This window comes from Phocoena sinus, chromosome 3, assembly GCF_008692025.1.
Source record: "Phocoena sinus isolate mPhoSin1 chromosome 3, mPhoSin1.pri, whole genome shotgun sequence".
In the NCBI taxonomy this organism is placed as follows: domain Eukaryota; kingdom Metazoa; phylum Chordata; class Mammalia; order Artiodactyla; family Phocoenidae; genus Phocoena; species Phocoena sinus.
In genome coordinates, this window is record NC_045765.1 from 122,035,062 (window position 1) to 122,057,585 (window position 22,524).

Genomic DNA, 22,524 nt, shown 5'->3' on the forward strand with positions numbered 1-22,524 from the left:
GAATAAAAAATTATTCCTTCCCTTCCTTCCACTCCCCTATACTCTACAAAATGTTTTCCTTGGGACTAGGCCTTGAAAAGGCCACTACATATTAGTTTGACATACATTACTGTCTGCAACTAAAAAAAGCTAATTTTGTGGTGGTTTTCTAATTTTATAATTTATAGTTACATTATAAATATGTCCACATGCATAAATCTAAAAAAGTTGAAAACCTACAGTGAATCTACAATATATTGTTTTACATTTGACCACTGCTTTGTGTTATGTAGGAGTCACAGATTTGGTAAAGCATTGTAACAATTTAGGAAGGCATCTAAATCTTTAAATTATGGACAAATTTTATGTTTGAATCTACAAAATTGCATGAAGGCTAAACTCGAGAGACTTCCTATCATTCTAAAATTCCTCACTCCGAACAAATCATTTTTAGGACATTTCTTATAAATATCACCCTTTGAAAGCACATACCATTCCATTTGTTCCACATTTTATGATCTTAACCTACATAGGGCTGAACTCAATTATTCATGGAATATCAAATATGGTAGGAAGACAAACGTGAGAGAAGCAGTACAATAGCATAACTTGCTAAATTCCTCATCACCATTCTCTGAAGAAAACTTCTCAAGCCTTTCTCCTCTTTATTTTAGCAATGGATTGTGGAAAATGTGCAATTTTCTCTTGACATGAAAATATCTCAATGCACGGTGATCTTGCCTGATGGATTCAGTATTTTCTGCATAACTGATACAGGAACTCCTATACGACTCTATTCCATCCTGTTGTAAAGGTCAGAAAAAAGCAGCAAACTGGGAGGGAAACAGCTTATCACCAGGGTAGTAATGTCTGAAGTCTTTCAAAGTATGTTGGTTTTTCCCTGCTTTGTCTCCATTTTCTTCTTACAGCTCACAAAATGAAGGGTTCTTTTGTTGTTACCACAGTTGTTCTTTGTTGGGTTTTTTTTTTCCTTTCTCCAGATTAAAGTCCTGTCTCTCCTTAGTTTGATTCTCTATGCAGTATTTGACTTGCTCAGTTCCTGCCTGATTGCATCAATGAGCTCTTCTTTTAGCTTAGTTAATTCTTTTCTCATTTCATCTAAAATGTCCTGTTTCAGCCTGTCATAGTCCAAGTCCCTCCACCTGGACTCCGTTGGCACTGGGCTGTGACGAGGGTGCAGATTTTGGTCTGTGTAATGAATCATAGGACGTGTTGTCAAAAACAATCTGATTTTTCCTTGGAGAATCCCGTCTGGAAATAACAGGTGACTTGCTGCCATTCATTGTATTTGTTCTTTCCCAAGGCTTTCTTATCGGTTCAGGTGTACTTGTTGAAGAGGCCTTAGAAGTTACAAGCTCTGAATCTTCATTTTTGTTCTGTTTCTATTGTTGATCCCTTTTCAGCAATTCTTCTCCTCCTGGTCAGCAGGGCACTCATTTCTTCCATTAAACCACTACCCCCTAACGGAAGGGATCCATTTCCACGACCCATATCTGTTTTAGATGAGGCCGAATTCACACCAATGGTATTCCCTCCGCTTGGGAAAGAGGCATCCTCCATCCGTGACACTTTCCTAAGTTTTGCTCCAGCAACCGCAGCTGCAAGTCCAGTTAAAGGGCGATTGTCTTCAGACATGGATCCCGAAAAAAATCCAGATGCAGGGAGGGGAGCAGCAGGAGGTGGGGGGGGGAGGAGGGGTACCTGATTCGGACAAGGCAGTGGAGGAGGCGGAGGGGGGGCCCTGAGGACGGAAGTGGAGGGGGTAGAGGGAGCCCTGGGGGTGGAGGGAGTGCGACTGATGCCTGGGCAGGACCTGGTGGGAGTGGAGGAGGGGGTGGAGGTGCAGGTGGTCCCAAGAAAATGCCCTGTTGGGCTGGAGGTTCCGCGGCTGAGAGGCTGCCTGCCAGCCTGGCTCAGAAGTAGAGGAGTTGTTTCCACAGAGGCAGGGGCAGCGGCATTTGCCATTCTTCGCTCTCCCTCGCATGCCAGCTGCTCCCTTTCTAGCTGCTCTTGCCACTCTCTTTCTGACCTTTCCCAGTCCAGTCTCTCCAGCCTTTCCCTTTCTAACCTCTCCCTCTCCAATCTCTTCCTTTGCATTCTTCCTCTCTCCAGCCTTTCCGGCTCCAGCGCCTTTTGTCATTGCTGTTCTTGTAGTTGCCTTCTTTGAATTTCCAATTCTTCTTGTGATGGGCCATTCTGAACTTCGGCAGGTAGTTGTGAATTTTATCTAGGCGATGTTGGCCTTGTTTCCTGTGAATTCAGCACTCCTAAGGCATGCATTATGGCACTTGCGAAGACATGGGCATCTTCTTTGCTGCCAAAGTTGAGACCATACACCTGTCTAGCATCCCACCATTGGTGGAAGGTCTGAGTACCTTGATCGTACTTCAACCCTTTAGGAATGGCACAATATATCACTACCTGCTGGTCCTGAATCTTCCTGCCCACCACTCTGGATGTGTTGTTGCCTGTATGATGATATATATGAACTCAGATGACCCCGGTTGAACCACCAGCTGGCACCCACTTTTTATTGGCATTGTCATAAACCATCACAGCAGCTCTTGCCTGACAGATACTCTGTTCACTTATTATTTTAAATGTATCCTGCCACTCCCTTCTGGTCTGTAGAGTTTCTGCTGAAAAATCAGCTGATAACCTTATGGGAGTTCCCTTGTATGTTATTTGTTGTTTTTCCCTTGCTGCTTTCAATAATTTTTCTTTTTGTTTAATTTTTGCCAATTTGATTACTATGTGTCTTGGCGTGTTTCTCCTTGGGTTTTTCCTGTATGGGACTCTCTGCACTTCCCAGACTTGGGTGGCTATTTCCATTCCCATGTTAGGGGAATTTTCAACCATAATCTCTTCAAATATTTCATCTGGTCCTTTCTTTCTCTCTTCTCCTTCTGAGACTCCTATAATGTGAATGTTAGTGTGCTTAATGTTGTTCCAGAGGTCTCTCACACTGTCCTCATTTCTTTTCATTCTTTTTTCTTTTTTTTGTTCCACAGTAGTGATTTCCCCTGCTCTGTCTTCCAGCTCACTGATCCATTCTGCTTCATTTACTCTACTATTGATTCCTTCCAGTGTGTTTTTCACTTCAGTTATTGTATCATTCAACTCTGTTTGGTTGTTCTTTATATTTTCTAACTCTTTGTTAAAAAATCCCTCTAACTTATCCATTTTTCTCCTGAGTTCTTGGATCACCTTTACAATCGTTACTCTGAACTCTTTCTCGGGTAGATTGCCTATCTTCACAACACTTAGTTCTGGAGTTTAATGTTGTTCCTTCATCTGAAACACATTCCTCTGCCACCTCATTTGGGGTTAATTACGTTTCTCAACTTTGGAGAAGTAGCCTTCTGTAGGAGACATCCTATGGGTCCCAGCAGTGCACTCACCCAAGGGCCAGGGGTCAGCGGTCCCAGGGTAGTGTCTGGCCTGTGTTTGCAGACTACAGTCTACTGAATCGTAGTTTTCTTCCTTCTGATTTCTGCCCCCTGGTGGGTGAGGCTGGTCTAGAAGCTTGTGTAGGCTTCCTGGCAGGAAGTGCTGATGCCTGCCCACTGGTGGGTGGAGCTGGGTCCTGGCCCTCTGGTGGGCAGGCTGTGTGATCAAGAAGTCTTTAGGCAACCTGACTGCTAATGCGTGGGGTTGTGGGGCTGTATTCCCACCCGTTAGTTGTTTGGCCTGAGGCATCCGGCACTGAAGGCTACAGGCTGTTGGGTGGGGCCGGGTCTTTGTGCTAAAGACCCAAGCAAGATGTCTGCCTCAAGGAGAGTTCATGCAGATGAATAATCCCCAATATATCTCCACCAGTTTTTATGGCCCCAGCATGAGCCACAGCCCCCCCCCCCCCCACCGCCTCCCCAGGAGACCCTCCAAGACCAGCAGGTAGGTCTGGCCCAGGCTCCTCTGAGGTTACTGCTTTTGCCCTTGGTCCTGGTACATGTGAGATTTTGTGCAATCCCTTTAAGAGTTAAGTGTCTGTTTCCCCCAGTCCTGTGGAGCTCCTGCAAATAAGCCCTGCTGGCCTTCAAATCCAAATGCTCTGGGGGGCACCTCTTCCCAATGCCAGACCCCTGGGCTGGGAAGCCTGATGTTGGCCTCAGAACTCTCACTCCTGTGGGAGAGCCTCTGCAAGGTCACCCAAGGTGGGGTGGGGAGGGGGAGGAGGTTAAGGATTTGGTTATATTTCAAGTGCACCCCTCCTACCATCTCGTTGTGCTTTCTTCTTTACGCCTTTAGATGTAGAAGATCTTTTTCTGTAGGTTCCAGTCTTTTCTATCGATGGCTGTTCAGATGTTAGTTGTAATTTTGGTGTGTTCATGAGAGAAGGTAAGCTCAAGGTCCTTCCACTCCACCATCTTGAAAGACTCCCTCTAATCTCTCTCTTAAGCCTCTTTTTTAAAAATTTTATTTATTTTATTTTTGGCTGCGTTGGATCTTTGTTCCTGTGCACGGGCTTTCTCTAGTTGCGGTGAGTGGGGGCTACTCTTTGTTGTGGTGTGCGGGCTTCTCACTGCGGTGGCTTCTCTTGTTGCGGAGCACGGGTTATAGGTGTGCGGACTTCAGTAGTTGTGGCACATGGGCTCAGTAGTTGTGGCTTGCGGGTTCTAGAGCACAGGCTTAGTAATTGTGGTGCACAAGCTTAGTTGCTCCATGGCATATGGGATCTTCCCAGACCAGGACTCAAACCTGTGTCCCTTGCATTGGCAGGCAGATTCTTAACCACTGTGCCACCAGGGAAGTCTTAAGCCTCTTTTCTAACCACTTTCCCAAATAATGAAGTATTTATAGTTCATCAAAATGCCCTGCTCTGTCATCTCCTCAGACACCTTCACACATTCAGAATCTTCTGCCTAGACTCTCTTCTTTCTATCTTTTTCTTTAGCTAATTTCAATTTATCCTAAAAAATCTCAGCTCAGATACTTTCCAAAAAGCAATTCTCAATTACTCCTGTCTTCTCCTTCCCCATTTACAACTAAAATCTGACTAGGTGAGAATCCAATATGCCCTTGTAGCAACCTGTTTCTAACTATTAATATACCCTTATAGCAACCTGTATCTAACTAATACTTGCATTTTAAGAGCTATTTTTTTGTCTTTCCAATAGTATGTGTGTGTGTGTATGTGTTAGTTGTTTCCAGAGTTCACATGTCATACCCTGAAGGCTCCATCACAATCTCTGCAAGGGGAGGCTTATGTCATTTGAAAAAGCTTCCCAGGTGATTCTCATCCCATTCTGTCCTGTTGAGATGGAAAGCCTCTAGGCGGAATTATCCCCAGCACCTGACACAGAATCTGGCATATTGTAAGTGACTATCACATGTTGGATGATGGTGGGGACAAGAAATGATGAGGTGAGAAGTCTGTTTTTCCTTCAATGGACAATGTGTAGACACATAAAATTTGAGTAGTGGCTCAACATAATTAGAGTAATGTATTTAGAAACTGATGTGTGATCAGTGATGAGTGGATTAGATTGGAGGAGCGGGGGAGGGATAGCATATGTCATGCTGAATCCTGGGCAAAATGTTGTAGAGATTGCAAAGGATCTGGGGTAACCAGTAAAACTTCCTAGAGTGGAATTCCCTGGTGGCACAGTGGTTAAGAATCTGCCTGCCAATGCAGGGGACATGGGTTCAAGCCCTTGTCTGGGAAGATCCCACATGCCGCAGAGCAACTAAGCCCGTGTGCCACAACTACTGAGCCTGCGTGCTGCAACTACTGAAGCCCGTGAGCCTAGAGCCTGTGCTCTGCAACAAGAGAAGCCACCACAATGAGAAGCCCACGCACTGCAACGAAGAGTAGCCCCTGCTCGCCACAACTAGAGAAAGCCCACGTGCAGCAACGAAGACGCAATGGAGCCAAAAATTAATTAATTAATTAAAAAACAAAACAAAAAACTGCCCGGAGTGACATTCAGACACCAACTTGAGGCACAGAAAGTCTTTATATGAGGTGCTGGGGAAGGACCTAAAAAGTCATCTCCAGACTAGCAGGTGGCATAACTGCTCAGTGTTCTTCAGCCAGATGCCAGAGAACTCTTCCGCCTGCCATGGCTATGTTGGTTCTAGTTATGCACGTCCAGATTGGAGTGGATCAGGGGTATAGAGAATGGGGGAACTGTTCCTAGGCCCAGTTTAGTCTGGAGTAGGACTGTCTGCAGGAGGGGGCCCATTCTAGAGCAGCTGCAATTCCTGACTGATCCACTTCAGACAGACTCTAATGCATGGTACCACCAACCGAATTCTAGGCAAGAGTAAATGTATTGACACACCACACAGCATTCATGAAGTCAGAATTTTGGAAAAGGTGAAACTGTCTTTCAGGCTTAAATTATTTCTGCAGTGTTTTGTTTGATTACAGCCTGCATTTAGAAGATGCTTGTCCTTCACTTTCCCATCTCCTTTTAGCCTTTGTCGGTAACTTTGTGGGCTCTACACAGGTGGTTCCATTTGTAATCCATTTGACACAGCACGACTCTCATAATTAATGAAGCTCCCTACAGCACTGCCAGTGACCTGGAATGTAGGACAGGAGAGGTGCTGAAGCAGAGGAAAGGACAGAGGGCTGAGAGCCAGGAGACCTGGACGTTGCCGGGAGGCTGCCAGAAGCTGCAGCCGAGCAAGGGAGTTTTCTTCTGTGCACCTCTGTCTCCAGCCTTAAACTGGAAGCACAGAAGCAAAGGTCCCATCTCAAATAAAGGCATAATCACTATCCATTACAATTCCTGATCTTGGCCACCTTCCTTTATTTGTCACTGGAAATCAATTTAAAGCATATTGTTGTTGAGTCAAGTTTTGATTGTGGTGGGAAGGCAGGAAGATAGGATTCAATCTTGAAATGCTCAAATCAACATGGAAGAATTTCTGAGTTGCAGGACAGGATGGAGTCTGGAGAACAGGGGATTCAGAGCATTTCCAGGGTGGGTTCCCCACCCGCACCCCGTACGTGCCTGGCAGGATTTCCACATGGTCAGGGTTTGTGTAGGAAAAAGGGGGACCAGGAACAGTATCTTTTCCCTTTTTCTCTCTGCTTCAAACTCACGTGTAAATGGAATGAAAAGAGAAAGGAAAGAAGCAGGCAGAAGGAAAACAGATGGCTCTCTATAATGCTTTTCATCCAGTTAGAATTATGTTTTGACAATAGGTCCTACGGAAAAAAACTGGAACACATTTTCCCACATTTCACCCCACATCATTTTCTGCATAGATTAGACCTGTGTAATAAATCAATCTCCTGGAAAGAATTCCAGGAAGGTCATGGGGCAGCCTCTATGCTCTATCTTGGTATACGCAGAGAGAGGGATCTGGCTGATCTGCTGATTAAAATAGTGCCGCATGCATCTGCTAAAAAATGTTCCCATGGTGACTCCAACAGACCTGCTCTCCTTCCTTCAGGCCTTCTCAGACATCCCAGCGGAGACTCGCGTTCCCCTTCCCCACGGCTCCGCTCCCAGTGACGTCATGCTGTGAGTACCCATTAAACATGCCCAGAACAGAGATGTATCTTCACGTGCTAAGGGTTCCCATTTCTCCCCCCAATGAAGAAACCTTAATTTCCCACAAGACTTCACCTGAATTTTAAAAATTATTTTTAAATCATACAGCATTACTCCCTCCTGAAGAAGTCCTTCTATCTCCTAGCTTTTTCCTTTGCATGGCCCAAATGGATTTAGGGTTCAAGTCCTAGGCATTACTTGTTTCGATTTTTCCCTTTTCACTTGTGTTTTCACTCATAGTATCAATCATTCATTACTATTATTATATTTTTAAAATTCTAATTATTTTTTCCATTTATAAAAGTAATACAAAGTCATACAAAATATTTCTACTATAATTTTGGATTTTTCTGGCCACACCACTTGACATGTGGGATCTTAGATCCCTGACCAGGGATCGAACCCACACCCCCTGCAGTGGAAGTGCAGAGACTTAACCACAGGACTGCCAGGGAAGTCCTAGTATTTCTATTATACTTTTTGTGATTATAAAAATGTCCTAAGTAAAGAAAATAAAATTTCTATTTTTCCAATAATGCCCGATTCAAAAACTGTTGGATGAACTTTCACTAAATATAGAGGGAATGTTTCAGATATTTAATTTAAAATATAGGCTATGGCATCCATGAAACTCAGCCTGGGGGGCTGTGGGTTGTCATCCTCCTAAGCAACTGGATGTGAAGTAAAAGAAGACCAACCACATCCTGTTGGTGGGGGGGACTTGCCCTACATACTACAAAGGTGAGGATAGCTTCAGACATGAACCCCAAATCCAAAGTCTCAGAGATCAATATTCTGGAGAGCTGGCTCAGGATCAACCTTTCACGGATGCTACACATAGTCTGCTTCAGAGTGAAATGTAGCAGGTATTGTTCAATTTGATGATGATTTGGAGTTTTCCTGAACTAGGTTGGTGGGCCAGCTGGTAAATATCAGTAATAACAATAATAATAATGCATCTGTTGAGAGCTTGCTCTCTGTAAGGTTGGTAGTGGGCATTGACATGCATTTAATCATTTAATCCTTACAACAAGCCTCTGAAGTAGGTGGTCTAATTTATTTTTCAGGGATAAGGAAATGTACATTTCCAGAAGTTAAACTACTTGTTCCAGGAAAATGGCAGAGCAAGCGTCAGAACCCAAGGCTAGCCTTAACCATGCTTATTTCTAGCAGCAAACTTGCAGGCTGTGTCCAGAGGGCTCTCATCACTACAACACTCTGTAGTAAAACACTGTTTTCTTAAAACCCTACAAGGCCTCCCAAACACTGTACCGACGGCTCAAGCCAGGAACCCTCGGTCACCAGGCCCTTTGGGGGTGCTTGCAGTTTACCTGATGCACCACATTGCTGGTCTCTTCTTTTCTTTTCTTTCTTTTTTTTTACTTTTCTTATTATTAAATTTTATTTATTTTTTAATTGAATTTTATTTCTTTTATACAGCAGGTTCTTATTAGTTATCCACTTTATACCTATTATTGTATATATGTCAATCGCCCGCCTCTTATTTTCTGTTACCTGCCTCCGTCCCTTGCAGCTCAGGTCACACTACACTGTCTGGTGTTCTCACCTCCACCTCTCCACCTTCTGCCACGCTGCTCCTTGAGCCAAGTGGAGCTCCCGCTCTGCTGCCAAATCTTCTCCCTCCTCACCCAGAGGCAAGCAGCACCCTGCCCTCCCTCCCGCCTGGGCTTTGCTCGGTGGAAACAAGGTGTATCTTTCTTACTTCTAAAAACCCTTTCTCCACCCTCTATGGACCACCCTCTGAAGCTGATGCTTCCCTTAAGGCTGCTCTGGCCATATGTGCTTAGTGAACGTGATTATTATTAGTCCTTTGTACATATCTTCAGACTCTGGGGCTGCAAAGTTGGGTGCAGGTTGAACAAACATTTAATGTTTATGCTGGGTGTTATTCTACTATGTTCCAAGCATTTCTCTAGGTACTGAAGATAAAACAGTTAACAAAAGCATACAGAGGCCCTCCCCTCACAGAACTTACATTCTAGTGAATATCCCCTTTCCCTTTCTGTGTTTCTGCTTCCTTTTCTGGTGTATACTCCCATAGGATAGTTCCGGAGACAGGCTACCTGGGATCACATCCCAGCCTTTCTACTTACAGTCTGTGTGACCTTGGCCAAGTTAGTTAACCTTTCTGTGCCTCAGTTTCCTCTAAATTGGGAAACATGAATAGCATTTCCCTCAAAGCTGTTATTAGAATTAAATAAGTTAATGTAGTTAATACATCTAAGGTATTTAGGATAGTGGCTGTGATATTGTAATTTATATACATTTGGTCTCTGACCTCATTCTTGGCACAGAGCTACCAAAACTCTGGGAACTTCCTTAGAGAGCAATAAAGATGTCTTTTGTTATGTTAATGATGTGACTTTTGGAAAACACCTGAGGATGGGGGCTGGTTGCTAGGAGAATCAACTATGTGATTGGAGAGTTAACAATTTCAATCCCACTTTTTCCTTTGCATGGCCCAAATGGATTTAGGGTTCAAGTCCTAGGCATTACTTGTTTCGATTTTTCCCTTTTCACTTGTGTTTTCACTCATAGTATCAATCATTCATTACTATTATTATATTTTTAAAATTCTAATTATTTCAATTATTTCAATTTCAATCCCACCCCCTGACTTCCAGGGAGGGGAGAGGGGCTGGAGGTTGAATCAATTGCCAATGGCCAGTGATTTAATCAGTCATGCCTGTGTAAGGAGCCACTATAAAAACTCAAAAGGACAGGGTTTGGAGAGCTTCTGAGACTGGGGAGAGTGGTGCTCCTGGAGAGGGCATGGGATTTCTGTGCCCTTTCCCCATACCTTGCCCTGTGCATCTCTTCTCTCTGGCTGTTCCTGAGTTATATCCTGTAATAATAAACCGGTGATCTGGTAAGTAAAATGTTTCTCTGAGTTCTGTGAGCTGCTCTAGTGAACTAACTGAACCTAAGAAGAAGTTCATTGGACCCTCTGATCTATAGCTGGATGTCAGAAGTTCAGGTGACAACCTGGACTTGGGATTGGTGTCTAAAGTTGGGGCTGAGGGCGGGCAGTCTTTTAGGACTACTGAACCCTTAACTCATGGAATCCGACGCTGTCCCCAGTTAGTGTCAGAATTCAGTTGAACTGCAGGACACCCAGCTGGTGTCCGATAATTGCTTGGTGGTTTGGAAAAACCCCCATACATTGGAATTGGATGCAAAATCACAGTGGCAATTTATGTTAATTATTACTATTACTTTGTTTAGATAACAACACAACACGTGGTTGGCAGGGATCTTCCTTTGGAAGTGTTCTTAAGTCTCTCCCGCTTGGCTGTAAACTTCTTAAAGGGCCAAGTCTTCAGTCCTTTTGTGTTTGCCACACATGGTGTGGTGCTTTTCACAGCGTGTACAATGAATAAATGCTCTTGACTGATAGGGCCAGTGGAGGAGGTGTCTGTTGTGTCATCAGAGTGTTTCTCAGCTCCCCCTCAGAGCAAAACTGCATTCACCTGATAAACTATTCTCATTTGCTTGTCTTCTCGAGGAAAGACAACTGTAGGCTCAATGCCTTCTATTGCTTGTGTAAAAACAACAACAACTTGCTTTAATTTCTGAAGAAACAAGACCCAAGGTTATCATGTTAAAAACATCCTCTGCCTCAAAGAGAAATGACAAGACTCACCTTGATTTTTCAATGGTAAAGGCATAGTTTCCCTGAGTTTGCTTAAAAGGTTTTTCATTTCTCGCATGTCTCTGTAAAATTGATAAAAAGAAAAACTATCAGCTGTAAATTTTTGAAATGTAATCTCAAACCGTCTGTTCTGTGAGACAACTGAAGGACAAAGTCTGTGCCTAACTGTACCAGCTCGAGCTTCCAGTAGGCAAATATTGTATTTATTTTGCTTGTATAAGAAAAAAGAAAATCTGAGTTGGGTTGGCTCTGGAAGGAATAAGAATTACGCTGACAAACGTTTCCGCAGGGCATTCTGCTACAGGAGCCCTCATATCTGCCTTCAGTCGGACCTGGCTGAGATCAGAGAAGAGCCTCTGGTAATGAGGACAGTACTTCACGTTTCCAAGGGCAGGTGAAGGGCACGCAACTAGAACAACAGGAGAACCCTGGGCAAAGCTGAGGCTGGGTGATGATATTCTCATCTGGTCCAAGGGCTGTCCTGCCTGTGTGGTTTCACTCCCTGTCGTCTCTCATTATCGTGATTGGAATTCACCGTAACACAGGTGTTAAGCATTCCCAAGGGTCAACACATTAAATTGGCTTGGAATGTTTTTAATGTGCAGCCCAGTTTGAGAGCCACAGATTTCTTAGGGCAAAGTGATAGGGAGAAGCAAGGAAGCCCCCTCCCAGACCAGGTCTACTGTGCCTACTTCTCCCAGTCACTTCCACCTCCTTTGACCAGAATCTGAACTTTTAGGCTGAACTGAAATACCTCCAACGCTGAGGGCTAGACTCTCCTATTATTATTATCAGCCGTAGCTTGCTCTCTGACAAGCTTACAAGGCTTGGATAGAGACTCTGTGCGAGGTTTCTGAGAAGGAACATGGCTTTGCTGAAGGATTGCACACTGACCATGGCACTCTGGCAGATATTCCTGGGAATAGAGCAAAGCATTTTCTACTTTATAAATTAAGAGAAATCACTCATCATTTGTCTATGGCTCTACCAAACTGTGCCAAACAGATTTATTGTTTGAATTGTTGGATTTCCAAGCTTAGACAAAATCCCAGTTTTATTAATAGCACGTAATTACCACATGCTTCAATTTTCTATAAACACAGAAATTTGGTTAATTAGCTTTAGAATTATATTACAATCTGAAAGTAGAACTACAATGGCTCTAAATGTCACTGTGTGATACATTTCTAAAAATAAAAAAATAGTGTTCATTATCTTGTCAATGACTCAACCCCACACTCACAGAGTCCTAGATGGAATTGCCTAGTGTTCAGCGGCTTCGTGCTGGCTCTGGGGACATCAGTAGCAAAGGACAAGATATCAGTGTGAAGGCCAATAAACAAGGGGCTTGTCCTCTGCCTCACAGAATGGAATTTTTAGCATCTAGATGCATTTATGATTATATTATTGTTATTGCTTCCTTTTTCCAAATGAAATAGAATCACTGTAGAATCTCTTCTTCCCAAGAAAGAAACTCCCTCTGTAGCCGTGAGCTACTGCTTGTTAAGACAAATGCATTAACTCACTTTGACTACTAAGGGACCATCATCTACATCCTGGGAGAGTAAGAGAAGACAGCCCTTTGGAAAGCTGTCTGTGAACTGGACAGAACACTCAGCCCCTGACTGGCAACTGAATAGGCCATTCCATACACCTGAAATCTGAGAATCTACTGGAGACATCTTTGTACAATTTTGAATTCTTCTCCCTTAAACAAATGGAAATTTTGGGACCCATCCTGGTGGGTGAGCTGTGATGGGTATATAGATCCACCTTTCTCCCTTCCCAAGGAAGCACTCCATTTTCATCTCCATGGAGATGCCAGACTGATGGAGTGGGAAAAGCAGAGGCCTGGGAGCCCACATCTCCTGGAGGCTCTGCTGTCATTCCGCAGATGGATTTGGACCCCTTACTGTCTCTCTTCTCAGTTTACTGAGAGCTCTGTTTCTGAATCTGAAAGAGAAAATCTCGACTCTCTCTAGCCCCTGAGTGTTAACTAGAGGAGGATTGGCAGTCTATTTAGGGTAACTTCCCACTTACCTTTCAGTGTTCTCAATGTCTGTGGAAACCTGCCAGGAATGTTGCTGAATATCTACAGGGGATGATGATGAGTCCTCTAGAGCAGGTGTTTCAGCACACTCCTCAATTTTGCAATCCAAACTCTTGGTTCCCCCTCCAGGCTCCTTTCCTAAGGGGGTTGGTGTTGGTAAAGAGAAGAGGATAAGAAATCATAAATGCAAATTCTATACCCAAGATATCACTGCAGACGTTGGCTATGCTTTGAGTCAAATGCTTCATTAACCCTAGAAACTTCTTTGAATACTAAAGTAATGTGTGTGTGTGTATAGCATATTTTCACAACATTCTGGGAAAGCTATCTGAGGTCAATGCAACCTGAAGATCAAGATTAAAGTAAGGGCCCTGCCTTTGATGGAGTATTGGTGCTTTGTAACCCATTCTTCGTGAGTTAGATCGGATCAGCTAGGGAGAGGAGATTCAGCCTGTGAAATTGTGCTGCTTTTTTGGTCCTCAGATGCAGGGACAGGTAAAAGGGCCAGGAGCAGGTGACACCCAGCAGAAGAAATAGGAGCTCCTGCCGTTCTCTCTGATTCTGACACTAGCCCTCTGGGCCTGTGAGAAGCAGCAGAGATTATGGACCTGCCTTCCATTTCCTTGGCTCTCCAACCTCCTTCAGGGTATCATTCTATGAGGAAAGAGGCCAGTCTCAAGATCCAGTCTCACTCTGCTGAGACCACAAAGTGCAATCAACTAAAGCACCATGTACTGGGTAGCCATCCACAGTAGTGAACTGCCAATGCACTAAGACTTGTATTTACCGGGACTGATCTCAAGGGAATAAATCAATACTTTCTGGAAACAAATCTCCGAATTGGTGAGGCCATAAATTCATATGAAATTAAATGGGAGTTATAGTCCATGGCCCCGATATCCTCTGTTAATGTCTTTTATTCTGCCTTGAACTTCTGGGTATCTGCAAGGGTGTATCTTGCTATCATGGGAATGGCATACGAGGCCCAAGAACTGGGTGTTAATTTTTTATTTGTGTGTGTGTGTGTTTTTCTGCTGTGCCGCATGGCTTGCGGGATCTCAGTTCCCTGACCAGGGATCGAACCTGGGGCCCCAGCAGTGAGAGCGCCGAGCTCTAACCACTGGACTGCCAGGGAATTCTCAAGAACTGGGTTTTATTTATTTACTTTCAGTTTTTAAATATATCTTTATTGTAGTATAATTGCTTTACAATGTTGTGTTAGTTTCTGCTGTACAACAAAGTGAATCAGCTATAGGTATACATATATCCCCATATCCCCTCCCTCTTGAGCCTCCCTCCCACCCTCCCTATCTCACCCCTCTAGGTCATCACAAAGCATCGAGCTGATTTCCTTGTGCTATGCAACAGCTTCCCACTAGCCATTTTATATTTGGTAGTGTATATATGTCAGTGCTACTCTCTTACTTCATCCCAGCTTCCCCTCCCCACTCTGTGTCCTCAAGTCTGTTTTCCACATCTGCATCTTTATTCCTGCCCTGCCACTAGGTTCATCAGTACTGTTGTTTTCAATTCCATATATGTGCATTAGCATATGGTATTTGTTTTTCTCTTTCTGACTTCACTCTGTATGACACATTCTAGATCCATCCACCTCATTACAAATAACTCAGTTTCGAAGAACTGGGTTGTAAACCTGGCTTTTTCAGTTGTTCATTAACTCACTTGCTCATTCACTCACAATATTTCCTGCGTGTCAGCTAAGTATCGGGTACTGGGCTTGGTACTAGAGAGACAGAGGTGAAAGAAAGGATAGTCTTTGTCTCATGGAGCTTAAAGTGCTGGAGATAGGGAACGCGGGTTCGTGCCCCAGTCTGGGAAGATCCCACATGCTGCGGAGTGGCTGGGCCCGTGAGCCATGGCCGCTGAGCCTGCACGTCCAGAGACTGTGCTCCGCAATGGGAGAGGCCACAACAGTGAGAGGCCCGCGTACCGCAAAAAAACCAAAAAAACAAATAATTACAAAGCTGTTGTATAACATTATGTAGTCTGGTATAAATGGTAGCTATATTGTTGCTTTCACTCTTTCAACCAGTTTTATTTGTATTATGTAGCTACATCTCCAGACTGGTTGTTAAGAAATCGTTACAGCCTGTATCATTGAACATTCATGAGATGGCAGCTCCACCTGGTTACCTCGTAGCTCAATTTCCCTAATCATAATATGATTGTTTTTGCATGTTTAAAAAAATAAAACAAAAACACTTATGAAAAGGAAGGCTCTTTATGGTAAAAGCTAATGGGAAGCTTTTCCCTTGGATTCCTGATCTGAAGGCGACTAGCAAAAATCTCATCCCTGTCATTTCTAACCCATGTAGTAGCAACACAAGGAGAAAGAGACAAGCAATTAACTGGTAATTAACTGTACAGCATTCATCAGCCTATAGTAGAAGTGGACCTCTGAATATTCAACCAAAGCACAAACACAAGTTTACTGATGAAAACTTTTGATCCTTTTGTGTATACTTTATATACACATTGATCCTGGGTGATGGAATTGTTTTTTCCAATTTTATGGTATTGCTGTTGGGTAGAAATTAATTAAGTACATAGCAGATTACCATTAAGTACATAGCATATTACCATTTCCCAGTGGGAGGGCATTGACCTCTTAAAAGCACTTGCATTGAATCTCCTGGTAGAGTGCACACATGCAGTCCATTTGACACCTACCTCTGAGCAGTCAGCCTTGGGATGTGAGTCTGAGCAAGAGTGGCTAGCACTTGAGAGAGGGACAAAAGGGTGGGTGTCCCCCAAAACAGCCCTCTGCTTTTCAGAGCTCTAAAGGAGAGGGCCACCTGAAAGCACACATGGCTCCTGTTCTGCTCTTTTGGGTTTGAAATGCCATGGAGAATGGAGTATGGTTTGGAGAGCAAATGGTGGATGAAGAAGATTCACACAAAGAAATTCTCTGCTTAATGGGCTCTGCTTGGCGTGGGGCCACTGTAGCCCCTACCCTGTGGTCAGGACCGTAGAGCCCAAAACTCTCATTCATGGGAACAGGGAGGACTCAAGATAGCGTGATGTTCCTTCTTGGAGTCCTCTATCTCCTTCATATGTACTCCTCTTATACACAAACACATATGTAAAGTCCAATCCACAATCACTTTGTGTACACTTACTGCCTGTACTAATTCTACTTACATAAGACAAAAACATTCTAAAAAAGAGGTAACATAATTATTCATGTATTCCTGAAACATGCCTATGAGCTTGCAATGCCAAGTACACCCTCCTTTCCCTCATTTTCAGAGACTAGATATAACTCTGCTAATGCAGATGCACAAGAATGAAAAACTTGGATGCTGGACTTGCAGTTTGGTGCTTTCTGTCAGCTTACAAAATCTCTGCAGAATTTTGATTACATTACATCTTCTCTGGCTGGCACATCTTGAAAGACAAGAGATTGATAGGAATTGTAGGGGTTTTCAATTCCAGAACATATGTGGGGAGATCATAATTGCTCTCATTTACTGATAGCACTGACTTTACACTGGGCATCCTCTCCCACTACAGTCCCTGTTTATTGCCTTAATAGAACACTTATCACTAATAGAAACTTATCTTATGTATTTGCTAACTGGTTTATTATTTGCTCACCCCAACCCCACTCTCATCTCCCATCTCCCAAACTGGATATGTAAAGTATGTAAGGCCAGGAACCTTATCTGTTTTCTTCAGTTCTGTAAGACCAGTACCGGATGAAAGCTTACACATCAGATGATTTCAACAGATATACAGCATCAAAAAAAGTAATTATACTATATATTTATACAGCTTTCTTTGCCACATTACTATGGTTAGAGATACTTTCATGTTAATGCATTCTGATTTATTTTATGCTTTTAAATGGATGCACAGTATCCCCTAGTAAGGAATTTACATTGTAATTCTTCCCTTTCTCCAGAGTATGCCAGTATTTGTATGGGACAGATCCTTTAAAGCAGAAAACTTGGACAAAGTATATGTATTCACATTTTGTACCTTAATATATATTGCCAAATTGGCCTCTGAAAAGTCTATGCTAATTTACATTTTCCTTCTACCAACTGTAAATGAGAGAATCTATTTCCATACACCTTTGCCAGAACTTCATATTATCAATATTTAATTTTTGCTTATTTGATGAGGGTAAATAGAATCTCTCATTGAAGTTTCTTTTCACCTCTTTTATTACTACTGAGATTAAATTTATTTTTCATCAGTGAATTGGCTGACTGTATTTCTTCTTTTCATTTTCTATTCATATCATTTGCCCATTTAAAAAATAGGGCTGTCTTCAGGACCAGATGGTTTCACAGGCGAATTCTATCAAACATTTAGAGAAGAGCTAACACCTATCCTTCTCAACTCTTCCAAAATATAGCAGAGGGAGGAAGACTCCCAAACTCATTCTACGAGGCCACCATCACCCTGATACCATAACCAGACAAGGAGTCACAAAGAAAGAAAACTACAGGCCAATATCGCTGATGAACATAGATGCAAAAATCCTCAACAAAATACTAGCAAACGGAATCCAACAGCATATTAAAAGGATCATACACCATGATCAAGTAGGGTTTATTCCAGGAATGCAAGGATTCTTCAATATACACAAATCAATGTGATACACCATATTAAAAAACTGAAGAATAAAAACCATATGATCATCTCAATAGATGCAGAAAAAGCTTTTGACATAATTCAACACTCATTTATGATAAAAAATCCTGCAGAAAGTAGGCATAGAGGGAACTTTCCTCAACATAATAAAGGCCACATATGACAAACCTACAGCCAACATCATCCTCAATGGTGAAAAACTGAAACCATTTCCACTAAGATCAGAAACAAGACAAGGTTGTCCAGTCTCACCACTCTTATTCAACATAGTTTTGGAAGTTTTAGCCACACCAATCAGAGAAGAAAAAGAAATAAAAGGAATAGAAATTGGAAAAGAAGTAAAGCTGTCACTGCAGATGACATGATACTCTACATAGAGAATCCTAAAGATGCTACCAGAAAACTACTAGAGCTAATCAATGAATTTGGTAAAGTAGCAGGATACAAAATTAATGCACAGAAATCTCTCGCATTCCTATACACTAATGATGAAAAATCTGAAAGTGAAATTAAGAAAACACTCTCATTTACCATTGCAACAAAAAGAATAAAATATCTAGGAATAAACCTACCTAAGGAGACAAAAGACCTGTATGCAGAAAATTATAATACAGTGATGAAAGAAATTAAAGATGATGCAAATGGAGAGATATACAATGTTCTTGGATTGGTAGAATCAACATTGTGAAAATGACTCTACTACCCAAAGCAATCTACAGATTCAATGCAATCCCTAGCAAAATACCACAGGCATTTTTCACAGGACTAGAACAAAAAATTTCACAATTTGTATGGAAATGCAAATGACCCTGAATAGCCAAAGCAATCTTTTTTTTTTTTTTTTGCTGTACACGGGCCTCTCACTGTTGTGGCCTCTCCCATTGCGGAGCACAGGCTCCGGACGCGCAGGCTCAGCAGCCATGGCTTACGGGCCTAGCCGCTCTGTGGCATGTGGGATCTTCCCAGACCAGGGCATGAACCCATGTCCTCTGCATCGGCAGGCAGACTCCCAACTGCTGCACCACCAAGGAAGCCCCAAAGCAATCTTGAGAAAGAAAAATGGAGCTGGGGGAATTAGACTCCCTGACTTCAGACTATACTACAAAGCTACAGTAATCAAGACAATATGGTACTGGCACCAAAACAGAATATAGACCAATGGAGCAGGATAGAAAGCCCAGAGATAAACCCATGCACATATGGTCACCTTATCTTTGATAAAGGAGGCAAGGATATACAGTGGAATAAAGACAGCCTCTTCAATAAGTGGTGCTGGGAAAACTGGACAGGTACATGTAAAAGTATGAAATTAGAACACTCCCTAACACCATACACAAAAATAAACTCAAAATGGATTAAAGAGCTAAATGTAAGGCCAGACACTATCAAACTCTTAGAGGAAAACATAGGCAGAACACTCTATGACATAAATCACAGCAAGATTCTTTTTGACCCACCTCCTAGAGAAATGGAAATAAAAACAAAAATAAACAAATGGGACCTAATGAAACTTCAAAGCTTTTGCACAGCAAAAGAAACCATAAACAAGACCAAAAGACAACCCTCAGAATGGGAGAAAATATTTGCAAATGAAGCCACTGACAAAGGATTAATCTCCAAAATTTACAAGCAGCTCATGCAGCTCAGTATCAAAAGAGCAAACAACCCAATCCAAAAGTGGGCAGAAGACCTAAATAGACATTTCTCCAAAGAAGATATACAGATTGCCAACAAACACATGAAGGAATGCTCAACATCATTAATCATTAGAGAAATGCAAATCAAAACTACAATGAGATATCATCTCACACCGGTCAGAATGGCCATCATCAAAAACTCTACAAACAATAAATGCTGGAGAGGGTGTGGAGAAACGGGAACCCTCCTGCACTGTTGGTGGGAATGTAAATTGCTACAGCCACTATGGAGAACAGTATGGAGGTTCCTTAAAAAACTACAAATAGAACTACCATATGACCCAGCAATCCCACTACTGGGCATATACCCTGAGAAAACCAAAATTCAAAAAGAGTCATGTACCAAAATGTTCATTGCAGCTCTATTTACAATAGCCAGGACATGGAAGCAACCTAAATGTCCATCAACAGATGAATGGATAAAGAAGATGTGGCACATATATACAATGGAATATTACTCAGGCGTAAAAAGAAACGAAATTGAGTTATTGAGTAGTGAGGTGGATGGACCTAGAGTCTGTCATACAGACTGAAGTAACTCAGAAAGAGAAAAACAAATACCGTATGCTAACGCACGTATATATGGAATCTAAGAAAAAAAAAAATGTCATGAGGAACCTAGGGGCAAGACGGGAATAAAGACACAGACCTACTAGAGAATGGACTTGAGGATATGGGGAGGGGGAAGGGTAAGCTGGGACAAAGTGAGAGAGTGGCATGGACATATATACACTACCAAACATAAAATAGATAGCTAGTGGGAAGCAGCCGCATAGCACAGGGAGATCAGCTCGGTGCTTTGTGACCACCTAGAGGGGTGGGATAGGGAGGGTGGGAGGGAGGGAGATGCAAGAGGGAAGAGCTATGGGAACATATGTATATGTATAACTGATTCACTTTGTTATAAAGCAGAAACTGACACACCATTGTAAAGCAATTATACTCTAATAAAGATGGTAAAAAAAAATAGGGCTGTCTTGTTGATTTGTAAGAATTCTCTCTATGTAATAGATACTGATAATTTCCACTGCAGGTGAAACTATAAATTACTACCATCTGAGATTTAGAACTGTATTGAAGGATGACTCATTGATTATTTTTTCAGTACTGTCTAGGTTTAATGGTTTATTAAAAGATTTTACTCTTCTTGAGTTAAATTTGATAACTCATTTGTCCCAGAAAATTATTCACTAAATACATTTTTAATAGTATGATTTTCTGTTGTAACTGTTTCATATCTCTAATGCTGTGTATTTATGGCTTACCATTTCTTTGTATTCCACTGTTTCTTGGATTCCATATCTTCCTGTTTCTTTGATTCATTTTCATTTTGCTGGAACATATCTTTGACTAATTATTTCAGAGGAGATCTCTGAATACAAAATTTCTTAGTCTTTATATTACTGAAAATACTTTTTCTTCTCTATCTCTCTCTCGCTGTATGCACACTTAAATTCTAATTGGCTGGATATAAAAATCTATGTTCTAAGTTTCTCTCACAACTTGGATGATATTGTTCCCTTTCTTCTATCTATACCCAGGGCTGCTATGTATGTAGCCTGTTTATGGCCCTCTGAAAATTTTTTATCTTTAAACATTTTGAGTTATGAAATGGTTCCTAAATATGTCTAGCTATGGGTGCTTTATGTATTACTCCTTTTTTTGGCATTTGATTGGCATTTGCAATCTACTTTCACCAATTTTTTATTTTGAAAATTTTCACACCTATAGCTAACTTGCAAGAATAATACAATGAACATCCAAATATTCTAGTTTAACCAATTTTTAATATTTAGCCATATTTTTCTTTTATCTCTCTCATTCTCTGTGTGTGTGTGTATATATATACATATATATATATAGGTTTCATATATATGGATTATGTGTATAACGTGTATATGTATAAATGTATAATATATATATATAATTTTTTGTTGAATCATTTAAGAGTTGCAGACATTAATGTTACTTTATCCCAAATACTTCAACATATAACTCTTAAAGAACAAAAATGTTTTCCTACATAACCTTAAAACAATTAGCACATGAAAAACTTTATTTAATTTTGATTTAAATATTTCAATTCAATTTGATACAATGCTATTATTTAATATATATATGTATTCAAATTTCCCCATTTGTTCCAATAATGTCCTTTATAGCTTTTTTTTTTTTACATTGAAGGATCCAAATAAGGATTATGTACCACATCTAATTGTCATGTTTCTTTATTCTCTTTTAATCTAGAATAGCATCCTTGTCTTTTTTCATTTTTCATGACATTGATATTTTTGAATAAAGAGTCTGGGCCAGTTGTTTTAAAGAATGTCTTTAAATTTGGATTTGTCTGATTGTTTCCACAAGTCTAGGTTCAGAGTAAACATTTTGGCAAGAATATTATTGAAGTGATATTGTGTCCTTTTTAGTGCATTGCATTAGAAAGCGTATGTGTTTGTCCCATTATTAATGATGTTAGTTAAGTATTGATTACTTGGTTAAGGTGATTTCTTCCAGCTTTTACCATGGTAGAGGACTCTTTTTCCCTTTGTAAATATTAAGTAATCTATGGAGTGATTTATTAAGATGTTATAGCCTTTTCAATATAAATATTTCTTTAGGTTTGCAAAAAGTTTTTCTATTTTTCTTAATTATCTATTTCTCTCTGTTTTCCCTATTCTTTCAGAATCCTATTTCATGTTAGAGTCTCTGGATCTTAATTAGCCCTATATTCTATATTCACTGTGGGGGACTGAGCTCTGGGAGACTACCTAGACTTGACCTTTCAGGTCCCTATTTTAGGCTCTCAGTATTTCCATTATAATAATTGTTAAGAACTGTGAAGGGTCTGAGATTTCCCTCTACCTGTGAATTAACTTGTCACAATCTCATGGATCCTGGAAAGAGACACGAGACTCTGGGTTAGAAACAAAGAAAGTTTAGTACTCACAAAATTGTAGTAGAGTATCAGCATTT

General features: G+C 41.4%; 1 protein-coding gene and 1 pseudogene across 2 annotated transcripts in view; both read right to left on the reverse strand.

The window, feature by feature from the left end:
- Nucleotides 1-22,524, reverse strand: part of RGS7BP (regulator of G protein signaling 7 binding protein) — a 122,924-nt gene that overhangs the window by 12,608 nt on the left and 87,792 nt on the right. For both annotated transcript variants that reach the window (XM_032629177.1, XM_032629176.1), the window contains 2 exons: nucleotides 13,222-13,369; nucleotides 11,173-11,243 (listed from right to left, as the gene is read on the reverse strand). In XM_032629177.1, the coding sequence (XP_032485068.1) occupies nucleotides 11,173-11,243; nucleotides 13,222-13,369 (219 nt within the window). The remainder of the gene's footprint in view (nucleotides 1-11,172; nucleotides 11,244-13,221; nucleotides 13,370-22,524) is intronic.
- LOC116750530 lies at nucleotides 972-6,716 on the reverse strand (annotated as a pseudogene).